The sequence below is a fragment of the Sciurus carolinensis genome, chromosome 12 (assembly GCF_902686445.1).
Source record: "Sciurus carolinensis chromosome 12, mSciCar1.2, whole genome shotgun sequence".
Lineage (NCBI taxonomy): Eukaryota > Metazoa > Chordata > Mammalia > Rodentia > Sciuridae > Sciurus > Sciurus carolinensis.
In genome coordinates, this window is record NC_062224.1 from 113,438,964 (window position 1) to 113,454,612 (window position 15,649).

At 31.5% G+C, this 15,649-nt stretch overlaps 1 protein-coding gene across 3 annotated transcripts in view; it reads left to right on the forward strand.

The window, feature by feature from the left end:
- Positions 1 to 15,649, forward strand: part of Kifap3 (kinesin associated protein 3) — a 135,509-nt gene that overhangs the window by 102,582 nt on the left and 17,278 nt on the right. For all 3 annotated transcript variants that reach the window (XM_047520463.1, XM_047520461.1, XM_047520462.1), the window contains exon 19: positions 6,251 to 6,350. In XM_047520463.1, the coding sequence (XP_047376419.1) occupies positions 6,251 to 6,350 (100 nt within the window). The remainder of the gene's footprint in view (positions 1 to 6,250; positions 6,351 to 15,649) is intronic.

Sequence of the window (15,649 nt, forward strand, 5' to 3'; positions counted from 1 at the left end):
GCTGATAATTTCAGGTCTAACATGTATATACACCAAACAAATGTAATAATTCACCATCATTTTTTCCTACTTAGTCTTTAATGTGATCTCCATTTAAAAAGAGTGGGCAGCCAGGAAAATTAATTGCTCTTAGAAGTTTATTACTTTCTAGAATGTTTCACTTAAACTGACATTGTCAAGATTTCTAACTTCTGTTTTAAAATGTAACATTCATTTTCCTCTATCCTGTGTTTATTAAATGTATAACTTACTAATTTATGTTTTGTTTTCCTATGTATTTAATCTTAACAGTTTAATTTTGCTGTAGTTTCAAAAAACCAAACTATTTGGTGAGTATTGGAAAGACTTTTAGATACTTTATAGCAATGGTTTCTTCCAAACTCTACTGGAGTTTTCAAGGTAAAATTTAATATTTTCATGAACCTTACATAGATGATAACTTGTTGATTATGTCATACTGCCTTTTTCCACAGTTGAGTCTGGAACAAAGATGGGTAATTTTTTTGCATATTGTGGCTTTCAGTATTTTGCACTGTTGTCAATATTAATATTACTCCACTGAGGTCTTTAATTGAGAAGAGGAAGGAAAAGGTTTCTAATGAGGAAATAAAAAGCATTAGAGCTAGGGGTATATAGTTCAGTGGTAGAATGCTTGCCTAGCATGTGTGAGAACCTGGGTTCAGACACTAACAAACACTGGAAAAAAAAAAAAAAAAGCATTAAAGTTATTATATCTGAGGGCTGGGGATATAGCTCAGTTGTAGAGTGCTTCCCTCGCATGCACAAAACCTTGGGTTCAATCCCCAGCACCACAAAAAAAAAAAAAAGTTATTATATCTGAATTTATGACTTACCCTTTATTTTTCCTACTGTGTTTTTGCCATAAATTTATTAAGTGCACTCAATATAAATTTTATAAATGCTTAACATGTATTATAAAAACTATTTGTGTGTGATCAATGAATGGTTGATTGTATAAATTACCATCACATGTAATCACTAAAAGTTAACATCATATCTAATCACTAATACTATTCACATATTCATCCATATGTTTTCATAATTGAGTTGTGCAAATTTCCTGTAGATAATGTATACTATCTTTATATTTGATGTAGATACATGAATCCTGGAAAATTTATGCTTAGCCATATTTCACCACATAATTGTTGCCACCACATGAACATATTCATGAGTAGTGCATGAGTCCTAATCTTGCACCAAAGACAGTTTAGTAATAAATTATTTTTAAGTAATACTGGAACAATTTTTTTTAAAAAGCTTCACATAATGATCACACCCTACATTTTTGCAAAAAGTATTGTTATAAAATCTCCAACTATTATGCAGTGACATATGGGTACTTGAAAAATTGAATAAATTTCTTCCTAACTGAACTTTACAGTAGTTTTGAAATGCTGCTTTGTGTTTCAAACCAGATGGAATAAATCATTAATTTCAACCAACCAGAATTTCTTAGTTCAGTAATGGCAAGCAGCTGTTCCCTACATATTCTGTATTCATAAAGTAAAATATATGAGATAAGAATTTTTTTGTTTATAAGAATCAGAATATTCTTAGAATCAATTTTCTGGCTTTGAAATTTGATGGGTACCTGACAGTGTGAATCAATTACCAGTTTCCAAAGTTGAATGAAACTATTAACCACTTCACTGTTCAAATTTGTTGTTTAATACAATTAAATTTCAGAACAGATTTTTTTTAAATTATATCACATTCTAAAATTAATTAATTTAAATTAACCTCTTAAAATGAAAATTATTGATATTTTTCTACTTTATAATGAAAATGTATAATTTATAATTTGTGAAAAACTGAATTATATATATTTTTATATATCAAAATTTAGAAAAAGTAGTAACTGTGATAGAAAAATAAGTAAATTTAAATACTTTTGAGGGATGAACAATATCATTAGATATCCCGAAGGTTTTTTATTTTTTAATACCTGTAACCTGATGATATGGTAGGCATTTGACAGAAATTTCATACTTTTAAAATGTAGAGATACAGTTCTCGTAGCAATCTATCTGTGATTTTTCAGTTCATGAATCATTTTCCCTGAGTCCAGAGACTAAATGAATGTGTCTAGCATTTCTTGATTTTTCTCATGGAAATCTAGATAACATCAGTTCCTTTCCATGTGTTGAGTGCCATGGTATCTCAGAAACATCAGATAAATTTGTAGTGCTGCATATACTTTTGAATGCTTGAGCCATTTTATTAAACCCCAAGTCTCTGTGAAAATTCAGACTCTGTGAAAAGCAACTCTAGTCTATATTATTCCCTGGATTTATCTTTTATTTCAAAATGAAATGGCATATACTCTTCCTAGTCATTTGTATTGCCCTCTGTGTTTTCAAGCTGTTAAATATCAGCCAAAATATATCTAATATTTCCTTTGCCTTTTTTTCTTTAAAAAGAAATCTTAGCCAAGCATGTTGGCTTATACCTGTAATTTCATCAACTCAAGAGTTTGAGGCAGGAGAATCCACAAGTTCAAGGCCAACCTCAGCAACTTAGTGAGACCCTGTCTCAAAATAAAAAGTAAAAAGGGTTGGAAATGTATCCCAGTCATAAATCACCCCTGTGTTCAATCCCCAGTACCAAAAAGAAAAAAATCTTAGCGTTAAGAACCTAGCATCTCCTTTAGTTACAGTATTTTTTCCTAAAAAGTCTAAAATTATAGTCATTGATTAATTTCCTTTGTTATGAAAATAAAGCTGTTTGGTACTTTTTAACCATAGAGGAAGTGTATTATAACTTATATAGCTGTACTGCTACTACACATTTCTAAATGACTTTGGAGCTTCTTTTTTTATTCTTCATCAATTATGAAGCATCTTATATATTCCTGGAATATGAAGCTTAAGACAGTTTGTTTCTGTCTCAAGATCATTATAAAAACCATAGTCTTTATTTACCTGTGTTTCTATGACATATCAGGTATAGCCAAATAAGTGAAGATTTATTGTTGTAGTTATTTCTATTTCTCATTTTCTACATTATCAACGTCTTTCTCCTACACAGGCACAATTTCATTTTTAGCTAGTTTACCAAAGCCCAATATTACATTTTCATTTGATTTTGAGAAAAAAATAAGTTCATTTCAGTAACAATATATAAGAAGATTACTGAGTTTTTAAATTTTTTACTTGTATTCACATTGTCTATAACCAGTTTTTTAACTGGCTTTCAGAATTCAGAAGTCAATGGATGTGCTTTGATTCTGTCACTGTTCCAGCATGTTCTTCATTTTGTTCATAGCTGTCCTATTTATCATCATCACTTGAAAACTCGAGAAAGGTGTGTCCCTCAGCGATGTGTTCTATAGCTAGGCGATTCGTGTGATTTGATCACCAAGTGTATGTGTATAGCTTGGAGTGCTTTGGTGCACAGCATCTGTTTTCCTTTTGTTCTCTGGCCATTTAAATGTTATATAAAATTCTTTGATTCCTTGTTGCTATATATCATTGAAACCAAACAGAACTTTAAAGGACACTATTAGGTTTATCAAGGATTGATAATCAAGAAGATAGAATTTTTAGTGTTTCCCTAAAGAAATAATTTTGGTTGCAAATTCTAAGAATAAATATTTCCAAAGAAGTTGAGGTATGTGAGATGAGACTTTAATGCCGCTTTTACACCTTATTTTAGAGAAGAAAAAGTACCCGTTGTCAGAGCTGCCTTTAAGGACACCATTAAAGCTACAGTTTATTTAAGCTGCAGTGTACTGGTATTATTGAAAATAAACTTCATATAAGATCAGGCTTATTATATTATTAAGCTAGTTGTATTCTGTGTTTATGAAAATCTGGCTACACCTTAACCTCAAGCATTTTCAGTTGAACTGTTTTGATCATGTCCCAGTTTGTAGTTTCTCTGTACACCATTATCCTTTTGTTACTCTTTGTTTCCTTTAAAGATGATGGGAAATCTGAATCAAGATATGATTTTGAGAATTTGATCAGTTTTTTAAACTTATTTTGTTCCTAATCTGGCTCACTTCAGTAGTTTGTATTTCATAAATATAAACCTTTTTTAATATAATGTACATATCTTTTCACTTGGTTATATTTATTTCTTAAAATACTGTATTTCTGAGTGTTAAAGCTTCTATTGGCATAAAGAACATCTTTGCTTTCATTTTCAAAGTGTGGAATACCTTTTATTACACATTTGTATGTACACACCTTTGATCCTCTAAATTAGCGGTTTATTAAAACTTGATCCTCAATTATTTAGTTTTAACAGTTATTTTGCTATTTTTATCTTAAACTTGTTAATTTTGGCTACATTTTCACAAACTCTTAGATACATATGAAATGGATTTTTAAAAATCATTTTTAACAGTCTGAGATGTCGTGGCATTTCCAGTGATTTCTTTTTTTTTTTTTTTTTTTGGTACTTTTTCAGTGTTATCAGGTCTTTTGACTAGAGAATCTTTAAGTGGACATAAAAACTGAGCTAAACATTACTGACACTTTTAGTGGAAGCTCAAGTGTTTTATATCTAGTAAAGTAATAAATTAATACAAAAGGTATCTGTTAATAATTCAATTAAATAATAATCAAGGTCTTTAATATATGATGTGTCACAAATGAATATATGTACCAAATGACGAGTAGTAAGGGAGGCTGATGGAAATAGAGATTACCTTATTCATTTACCAGTTCTGTTACTTGATCTGTACTTCCTTTAATACCTTTTCCCTCAGATTTTGTTATTTAAATACTACCTGTATTTCAAGACTCCAGTCATTTACAACTCAACCCTACCTCTCCCCAGGTAGGGTTTTTCTAAAATCCTATAAAACATAGTTCCCACCACAGTTTCTATTGCCTCTGCTATTTATTTCATATGTCTACTCTTGTATTATTATTTATTTAATAAATCATATTATTATATTTTTAAAACAAAGGTATATATTATAATTTTTATATCTCCCACAGGCTCTATCACAGTGTTATTATGCATGTGCTAGGAATAAAAACAACCAGCTGGTAACTGAGGTAATTTGCCTACTGTGTGCCAGCCTCACCAGTGGTTGCAGTGGGCATGACCTGACCAACATTTTAGCTAGACTCTCCAGCCCTCAGACGTTCAGAAAAGGAAGCTTCGAAAGTTCTCACAGCCACTGAAGTGTTTGCTCAATGCATATGACAGTCCTGAAACCATCATACCCATCTTTTTTTCTTCAAATGTTTTTATTCATGATTATATAAAAATAACTTATCAAGATTCCTAGATTGGAGCAGTTGAAAAAGTAATGCAACTTCAAAATCTGCACACAGAAAAAGAGAATAACAAAGTCTTAGATTTAAGAAAGGAAGCACTTTTAAACAAATAAAAGAAGAGCTGGGCTTGGGATGTAGCTCAGTGGCAAAGTGTGTGCCTTGCATTCACAAGGCCCTGGGTTCGACCCGCAGTTCCAAAAAAATAAAATGAAATTAAGTTAAACTAAACTTTAAAAAGAGCTCAAAAACTTAGTAATGTAGAGGCCATTTTTAGTAGAGTGAGTCAAATATATCTGGTAACCTTAGGGCACTATTGTGTTAATAAATGATATTTATAATAACAATCAAGTCACCAAGAAGTATTTAAGTTTTATACAGTATACCCTTAAGAACACATGGTGTATAAACTATATTTATGAAAATTCTAGGAAATTTTTTGCGTTTTAACATTTGTCATTTAAGTTGTCAAGCATCACTGTTTAAAAATTCACTTATTTAATGTGTCTAACTCCCTAATCATGCTACACCATTGAACTGTCTTGGTGTAAAAAGTAAAATGTACTCAAGTATTGCTCTGTTACAGACACCATGCTGTTCAATGCTTTTGCCTGTTCATGCTGTTTCCTTAGCATTGACTGTCCTTACTGTCCCTCCACCCCTAGCCTTACCTCCTTACCTCTTCCTGTCTTTTCCACAAAACTGTAAGCCCTTGAGGGCAGAGACTGTCTCATCCATCCCTGTGCTAGTATTACCTAGCACGTGGTTGATGCTCAATAAATGTTGAGTTATTGTGCAGAACTGTTGTGAACAAACTTTTGAGTGTGTGTGGTCTGTGAACACTCCTGGAGAGAACAGCATAACATGCTAACATGCTAATATATTTCTTTCAGATTAAATATGCAGGTTATTTTCTTAATGTGTTGCTTGACAGGGTAATTTCCTTTTTATTCCCTACAAATACATTTCACAAATACCATTTTTCTTCTCTCTAGATGGATTAATTGCCTCCGAAGGAGCCATAAGTCCAGATTTCTTCAACGATTATCATCTTCAGAACGGAGATGTAGTTGGGCAGCATTCATTTCCTGGCAGGTAAACAGTCTTCCAAGAAAAATCTGATGTATGGTGTTTCCTTTGAAAACCCAGAATTTTTTTCACTCCTCATTTCTCTTTTTAATTAAGAGGGGGGTAAATCTTCAAACTTTTCAAGAACATGTTTGATTTTAAAGTAATTTGTGAATTCACATTTTTTTGTGTAGAAAAATGGAGATCACAGATTTGAAAAAAGTATGCTTCACCATTTTGGAAAATATGAAACAGACCAGTACTTTTGCCAAGTTAGTGAATATAGACTGTTTCTTGAGCACTTCCCAAAACCAATAAAATGAGAAGACAAGATGTGTATTTTAACAACTATTCATATATTTCTGTACTTAAAAGTTGATGCTTTGATTAAATTGAAGACTTCTCTATCATAGATGGAATTCAAGTAAAATATTTAAGAAAAAAATACATGACAAGCCAGTGTTCTACAGTTATTATAAAGTTCTGCATCGCAGATATCCAACTTTATTACTAATGGTATATAGATTTTTTTTAAATCTTGCTTAAAAAATGTAAACAATATTTTCCTCTTTATACTATGCCTAGAGGGCACAGTATTTTAATTCAGACTGACTGTTGAAATTTCATATTAAGCTACTTTAGTGAACAGTTAAAATCTTATTTTCCCTTAAACCTATTTATATTTCATTTCAATTATGGATTTAATTTCTGCTTCTAAAATGTATTTTACATTAGAATAAAATGTTTACTATTTTGAGAGGTGCATTATGTATTTTTTAAATGAACAAATAAGTGTGACCAACAACTTTAAGTAGTCATAATTCAATTTAATTCAATTATAATTCAATTTAATTCAATTATAATAATTGTTGCAACCATTATTGATCATCTGTTATGGAGAATCTGTTTTACTAAAATTAATTTTTTATTTTAGCCTCACAGCAACATTTTAAAGCAGAATTATATCTGTTGTACAGATAAGAAGTCAAGGCTATAAATATTTTAATTAAGTAATCAACTTACACAGGTAGTATTATAGAGCAAAAATTTGAACTTGGGGTTTATAAGCCACCAAAACTTATGTTCTTTACAGCATAACATGATCCTAAGTCGGAGGAAACAAAACATACAATAGTGACTTTTAAAACTTTTTGACCACAATCCACATTAAAAGAAAGAACTTTTCAGCATTGAGAGATGGGGGTGTATGTAGCTCAGTGTAGAGCACTTGCCTAGCATGCTTAAGGACCTGAGTTCAATTCCCAGCACTGCAAAAATAAAAATTAAAGAAAAAAAAAAAAAAAAACAGGGAAAAGAAGTACCTTTCATATTGCAGCCTCAAGCACATATACATATTTGTTTATATATATGTGCCTACCTCTATACATGTGTGTAAAACAAAATTTCTTAGTGATACTTATTCTTCTTGTAATTCACAATGATAAATTAACCAAAATCTTTTAAAATGATATTCACTCTTACTACCTATAATGTACAATAGCATGTTGTTTTATTCTATTTCGTTTGTTAAATGGAGATTGCCACCACTAAGTCGATTTCACAGCTCATTGATTATCTTGACCCAGAGTTTAAAAGCATGGTAAAGAAACAAAGGAGTATTACATGAAGTGCATAGTTCATTGTTCTATTATGGACTGTCAATAAATAGTAGCACTTTAGAAACAGTTTCTCCGGTACACTGGTTGTCATGGTAAGAAATTCCTTGCCTCAGGAAATAAAAGCTAACCATGGTTAAATAACAGAAAGCATATGGCTTTTGATTACTTAATTATTGAAAAAGAAGCTCTGTTTAATCATTATAAATACTCTGTCATGTGACACTTGACTGTATAAATGTCTTCTGAAACATAATTGAAAAAGGAAGAAATGATTTGGGTTTATGATCCAACATTTATCTTAAATAATTTTTCTTATGGCATTTATATGATTAATTATTCTGCCTTTATAATTATAATTCTTTTCATTTATATCTTACTATGAGCAAGACAGTATTCTGCAGATACTTCCAACCTAAAGAAAGCAAACTGCTATTGATTATGCATTACTTATTTGAAGAAGACCTGCTTTCATTTTTTACATATTGTGTGACTTTAAAGAAACTAAACATTTTCATTAAAATTGGATATACAAAATGACAACTTTATGAACCCAACTCAGCAAAATCTCTCATTTCTGGTTTTCAAAATGGTCCTTTTATTTAAAAATGTTTTTAGAGGTATAATGAGTTGCTAAGTTATATAATTAGGTCCAAAGATTTCAGGATTTTATTGCTCAGTTCATAATGTTTTTAAATGACTGGGAAAATCCTATTAGAACCTTCAGTTCCTTTTCATGGGTCAAAATATTTAAGTAGCTTCTTTTACTTCATAAAAGACACATCATAGTAATGTTGACCTAAAGGATTAGTTAGTAAAAATAACTATAGACTTCTTCAAGTCAAAAGAGTAATAAACCTATTTATTATTAATCATTTTGATTTGAAAATTATTTGTTCTTTAAAAGCACACTTCCTCTAAGAAAGTTAAGTGTTCCATCTCTTGTATTTTGTAATCCTTCAAACCTTATATCACATAACTGTATCACTTTTTTATTTCCAGAAAAAATAATTTACAGTGGATCTTAGGTCAGGTATTTTTTTCATTTTGCAAAGGTTCATGTATTTTACATTGCTATGTAATTATTCACATATTTCATATGACAATTTTGCTACTTAATGTCCCAGATGTGAAATTTTAGTAACTACCTTTCAGTTTCCAATATCCAATAGGTAAATTTAAAAATAATTAGATTAAATAACACTGACTTAAAACTTGGTTGGAAGTCCTTCATTTTAACTGATTTTCAATAGGACTGACTGTTTTTCAAGAAATGTTAAGCAGAAATTGTTGAATTCCTATTCTTCATCATCACTATGAAGGTGAGAATAAACAGACGTGATGAAGAATTTAAGCTACCTATAAAAGAATAATGTCTTAATTGGGATCTTAAATATTGAAAACACTAGTTCTCTAAATATATGTAAAAAGAGGAAATGCTATTTACTGAAAGCTTTTTTTCTCTTTAAATCAGAAAAATGGTCCATATGACTTATAAATTCTTTCCCTGCTTCTTTATCATATGGCTTTGATAAATAAGCACAGTCAAGTTATCTGGAAAAAGAATAATAAAAGATTAATGTATGAAATGTGAATTTTTATCATTACCAATGTCTCTAATGGTATGACTGACAGTGGTATATGGTGAAACATGGAACAGAATGTGATACTGCCAGGGGCTTGCTCCGCGGCCAGCTCTCATGGTTTCCAATCTTTGCTGGTTTTTGAACATGTCAATTTGAGCAGATTCACATAAAGTACATGATCTCAGGTTCCTGCAAGGTAAAGAATAAATTGCTAATTGGTATGTCACGAGGCCTTTTTTGTTTTTTAATTGTTCAATGAATTTTTTTTCCTAAATTGACAAAAGTATAATAATAAGACAAATGTGTTAAAATCTGAGAAACCAATTGGTGTTTTTCTTAAAATCCAAGTCAAGGGTCCTTCTTAGTCTGCTTGCCTGCATTTGTGTAATATATCAAGGCAGTTTAATTGGAAACAGTGAAAACTGTTAAACTCATTTATCTCATTCTGCAAGAGAGACTGGATGTTTGATAAAATAGATAGTGGCAGTTGACAGCGAATCCTGGGTTTTAGACATGTATCACTATTGGTTTGAACCTCTTGGCGCCAGGATTTCCCGACATTTAGAGTTAATGCAAAATGCATTAGGGCTCCAAGGCCTTAGCTATGGAGTTGCCAATCCCAGGGTGTCAAATGTAAATCTTCCCCTCCCCAAATCTGAACTGGTGTTAGAAAGTAAAGTGGAACTTGCTATTGAATCTAATTAAAAATAATAGCACCAAGACTAGCTTTTTTTCCTGTTATATACCATGTATCCATACCATACTTTTGGACCGTTTTTTTTATTATAACTCTTACTTTTCAAGACTAACTAGAACCTCATGTTAAGAGTATTTTTAAACTGCTTCCAGCTTTTACAAATCAGTTTTTGTTGCAGTAAAAATGGTCCATTTTTCTTTTATAGGAATCCAATTTTCATAAACTGGAAAAAAAATCAGAGACTGCTTAGGTTTCCTTGGGGCTTTGAAAAATATTTTTCAGAGAGCCAGGCGTTCTTTGTGGTTGGCAGAGTGATGTCATTTACTGACCATTTCACTGAGGTCAAGATGAAGTGGATATGAGCATTTTCTGAGCCATCTGACTCTTACACTTCCATTTTCTCTATGTGTTAGAGCCTCTCTTTATTCTTTCTTAGAATAATTCAGCATTAACATTTTGTACATTTAAGTTTGTTATATATTAATACATAGGTACCTTTCATTCTCATCTCTTACTTTTTCAAATATTAAATCACAGTTGAAATGTTAGTTATACTTTTAAAAATCATACCAAATAGAAGTAATGCATTACTTCTTTAAAATACACTTGTATCTAAATTCTTCAGTGTATGATTTTTTCCTAAGACATTCTACATGTAAAAATTAGACTTTTTTTTTAACTGTAAGGCCACCTTAATTATACCCAGTACATAGTTTTCTCCTTTTTTTTTACTTGAGAAAAATACTTTCAAATTCTATATTTTCTGCCTAAAAGATATTGTGTAGCATTTATAGAACTGTGTGTTAATTGACAGAGCTACATATTATGAGTTTGCCTTAAAGTAGTTATTCAAAAAAGCAGTCAAATTGTTGTCCATGTTACAACCCTCATTGGCCAAGCTTTGCTTCTTCTTTACTGAAAAATCTTTTTTATAAAATTGTTATTCACATACGATGTTTTGATAGCATAAAATTGGATATGGCACTGCCACATCTATAATTCTGGTAATTCAAAGTAGATGGTAGGGTTAAGAATATTTGGTCATTCCATTTATTTTCATTTGCTTATATTGAAACATGATAACCGAGCTCTTGGTTTATTCTTAGTGTGTAAACCTGTCTTGATTTTAAGAAAGTCTATTATTAAATAGTATCTAATATTAAAAAACTAAAACTTATTGAATGTCTTATATATGCAGGATGTTGTTACACATCTTATTTACTCTATGCTTTTGACAGGTGCATTTGATAGGTCCCTAATATTTGTTCTTAGCTGAATCTAGGTTGGGAAGAGTCTGCAAGAGTTGCTTCTCAGATTAACAGAGTTTGGTCAAATCATGATTAAAACACAAATAGTAGAACTTCTTTATAACAACAGCAGGACTGGGTAATAAGACAGTATCCTATTTCAGTTGTATGATTCAATCTGAAAGTACCCAGAACTATGCAAATTTGTATAATAAATATCATTACTCAAATGACATATTTTAATATATGTAAACATCTCTTTTAAGCCTAGTAATAAATCCTGTCTGCACCTAGGAAATAAATACCTATAGAATAAGTACCTATAGAAATAAAATAAGTTATTTCCACCTTCATCAGTATTAGTAAGGAAAAAGGTGTGGAAACTTTTTCTTAAAATAGATAAAACAATTCCAATAAATAATGTCATATGACATAGAAAATTATACCTAAGGTAATGAAGTTACCATTTTACTTCTAAACCTGGGAATGATAAAAAAAGGAGAACACGAGCAGCAATAGCTGTGTAACAACACGTTTTTAATGAGAATGTCAAATCAAGGCAAGCAAACGTTTTTATAGCAGGAGACACTTGCTTCAACACCATCCTTACATGAAATCTCATTTTTCTTTCTGAATACTCCCATAACAATTCTCCCAGTAACTTACTTTTTTAAGAAAATGGAATGCCTTTCAAAGAATAAAATGTTTATCTTTTTTAAAAATCTAAATCTGTGTATACAAAGACTTTTATGTCCTCATATATTGCATTTGATCATCAACAAGCTTGTGAGGTAGTTACTGCAGAGTAGTGTTTTTGTTATTTTAACAATGTGGAAATTAAGACTCAGGTTTTCAAGGGACTACCCTCGAATGAAGTAGCTAATGAAGAGTGAAGACTGGTAGGAGCCAGTACTCTGTTACACCTCCAGATGGCAAGCAGATATAGCAGCCTCTCAGTGAACGGAGCTGTAGAAAGTTTAGATTAAATGTTATTAAAATTCAGAGTAAGAGATGTAGCATCTGTTGTGCAACACCACAAATTGTGTACCTATTCTGTGTTAATGCATTTGGCACAGTTTACTGCAAATTGGTACTTCAGATTTTTCTTGGCAACAAACTGCTAAGACTTCGTTAACACATTGAGCAATTAGCTCACTACCTTTAAATTCTCTTAAGTAGTTCACTAAATTCTCTACAGATTAAATTCAGTTGTATAAAAAATAGTGAAATGAATAGAATTATTTTAGTTGTAAAGTGTAGACTCATGCAAATCATTTATTTGGCTAATTAACCAGTGTACATTTTTGCCTACATGATGCTATGTTTTTATTCTTATTACAAATGAATCCTCATGGACTTATTATACATCGGTATTGTCTGTCTTATTTGTTTAGAATTTTTATAAAGATGACTAATTTCTGGCATTGAGAAAGCAAGAAAATTTAGTTCCACTACTTGGACACTAATGATTTGTATTTCCCAGGGAGAATTGAATTAGGTTTTATTAGTAAATTGGGCCTATAACATTTAAAGCCAGATTTTATTAGATTATCACACATCGGCATTAGCAAACTGTAAACTTTACTGAAATATAGAAATAGGAGCCAAAAGTCAAGGCATAGAATTTTGTAAGCTTGGGAAGATGTTTTACCCTAGAGAAATTATAGTCCTGAGCTGAAAAACTATTTTCAGTTATTTACTTGCCATTAGAGATTTAGAAGCAAAAGAAGTTGGTGACAGAACTGCCCTCATCAATTTAGTGTTAATTTCCTATCTGGTAATGTGAGCAGAGTTTTCTTAGGTATGCACACTAGCTATTTGTAGAGCCCAAAGATACTCCTCCCCCCCCAAAAAAATTTTTTTTTATTGTCACTTTATTAGGACTTTCTTTTAGGAGAAGAAATTGAACACAAATGAATCTATAAGTAAAATAATCTAAATATGACTATATCCTGTAAAAATGTTAACACATCTATTATAGTGTAGCTTTGTACTGAGAGAATTGACATGGGAGTTAATCCAGTCCTTACTGGGAAGTTAATTATACTACCACCATTAAGAGTGATTATCTGGTGTTAAAGTTCATACATTTTTCACATGCATTAAATACATTTTTGTTGGCTGTACAGATATAAGAAGTAGTTGTAAATTTAATGGAGAGAAAATCACAACTTTTAAGCAAAGATGACTGCTCATGATATAGTTGGCCTAGAAAATGCTCTCGTTTAAAAATATGAGATTGTTTAAGGAAACGGAATGCCATTTACCTTTATGGTGGCTGGCTTATTCAAACTCTAGTGAGAGAACCCACAGTGCAGCAATTGGTGCATAAGCACTGCCCCTCCAAAAATACAGGAGAGCAAGAGCAGCATATCTTCTAGCTCCCTTAAGTGTGGATTCAATAGTGATGCTATCCTTGCTCCTTAACTCGGGATGTTTCCTAATTTAAGTAGGTTTATTTGATCCCATCTGTGTATTAATGTGATTTAAGTATTTATGAACAATTTTTTTTCTTATTAAAAATATTAAACTAGCTGTTTTTCTTAATTTTTTAAAATAGTTGAAACTTAGGGCCTATCAGTTTTTATATGTAATATTAATTAATTCCCATATTCTTCACATCACCTATAATCATTCCATATATGAGCCATATGGGCTATATAAACTGATTTGCACTTATTTTGACTAGGAATTGTGCAGATTGTAGATGAATTATTAAGTTTATACACTAACTACATCTAAGAGTGAAGTATTAAGTCATAATAAATGAGAAAGGAATGTGCAGATGAAGGCCTACCTGCTTCAGTAAGTTTAGTGGTTACCAGCTCAGTTTCAACTAAAAGAAAAGTTTTTTGTTGTTGTTGTGTTTTTAAAGGGGGGTGGGGAGTCTATAAAACCTCTTATAGAAGTATCTAAGACAAAAACAAGGAAATATAATGTTCTGAACTCAGCCGGTCCAAACCACTTGAGCTGCTATGACAGCTCATAAAACTGAAAGTAGTTTTTAACTGGGCTCTGTTTTACATTGCCAAAGTGAATTTTCCTTGCAGGAAGTAGCCAGAGGGTTTATTTAGTTTCCAGTCCATGGCTTTGATCTTTCTGTACTGTCACATCTCGGGTTACATAGCCCTTTTTCACGGCAGTAAATCTGCAGCAGTTAATGAGAATAAAATTTCCTCCTCCTCACTGCTCGCATGCTGCTAATGCCAAACCACAGCCAACTGCATATTTGCAGCATTTCAGCTCCATGTATGACAACAGTGCAATCAGTTTGATCTTGTTGTCCTTGTAATTCATTTTATTGGGCTTTCTTCCTTTTTAAGTGATTTACTTTATCAAGCAAGTCAAGTGGTTGCGAGGACAAACCTGGAAGGAAGATGAAGAACATTTGTGACTAGGAGGCGGTGTCCCTGGGGTGCAGCAGGGAGAGCAGGGACGGACTTGCCTGCAAGCCACCATTACGGTGCGGGTTGGCCTGCCGAAAGCTCTTGAAAGATCAAGCCCTGTCTCCTCAGATAAAATAGTTTGTTATTTATTTGGTTGTGTTGAATGTTTAGTTTCAATGTAAATTTATAATTAATGAGTTTATTTAAGAGTCAGAACATTATTTTTCACTTCTTGTTATAAAGAAGTATTTAAGGAAATTTCATAGTATTTAAGGAAATTTCAAAAAACCTGACCTCCATATTTTAAGTGCTAGTCTTAGAATAAAAATAGCATTAAACATCTACTGAACCATCTTATCAAATGGATCCCTACACAAAGAAGAAAAATAATCAATATCTTATTTAATAAATCAATAGAATTTCAAAATCACATTTAAGTAAGCTGAATTTTATGTTATGTGCATCTATATAGTGAAGTCCAAAAAATTAATTTCTCTTTTGTTATGATTACACCTCTCAACATTAATTATTTGGTTCTGAGAATATACATAAAATTTATTTTTCCCTTGATAAAATAGAGATGTTGGTAAATTATAAGATCCACTTTGGAAAAATGCCAACTACTGGCTACCCAGTAAGAAGGAGGAGTGATTTGAAAACTTAAGAGAGGAATATAACACTCATCACCAAGCCTCTCAGAAGGTATTAGGTATAATGTAAAGGTGTTGGGCTTTACTGCAACTTGGACTCTTAGAATTATTCTTTTCAAATAGCCTATCTGTGTCTACTTAAAC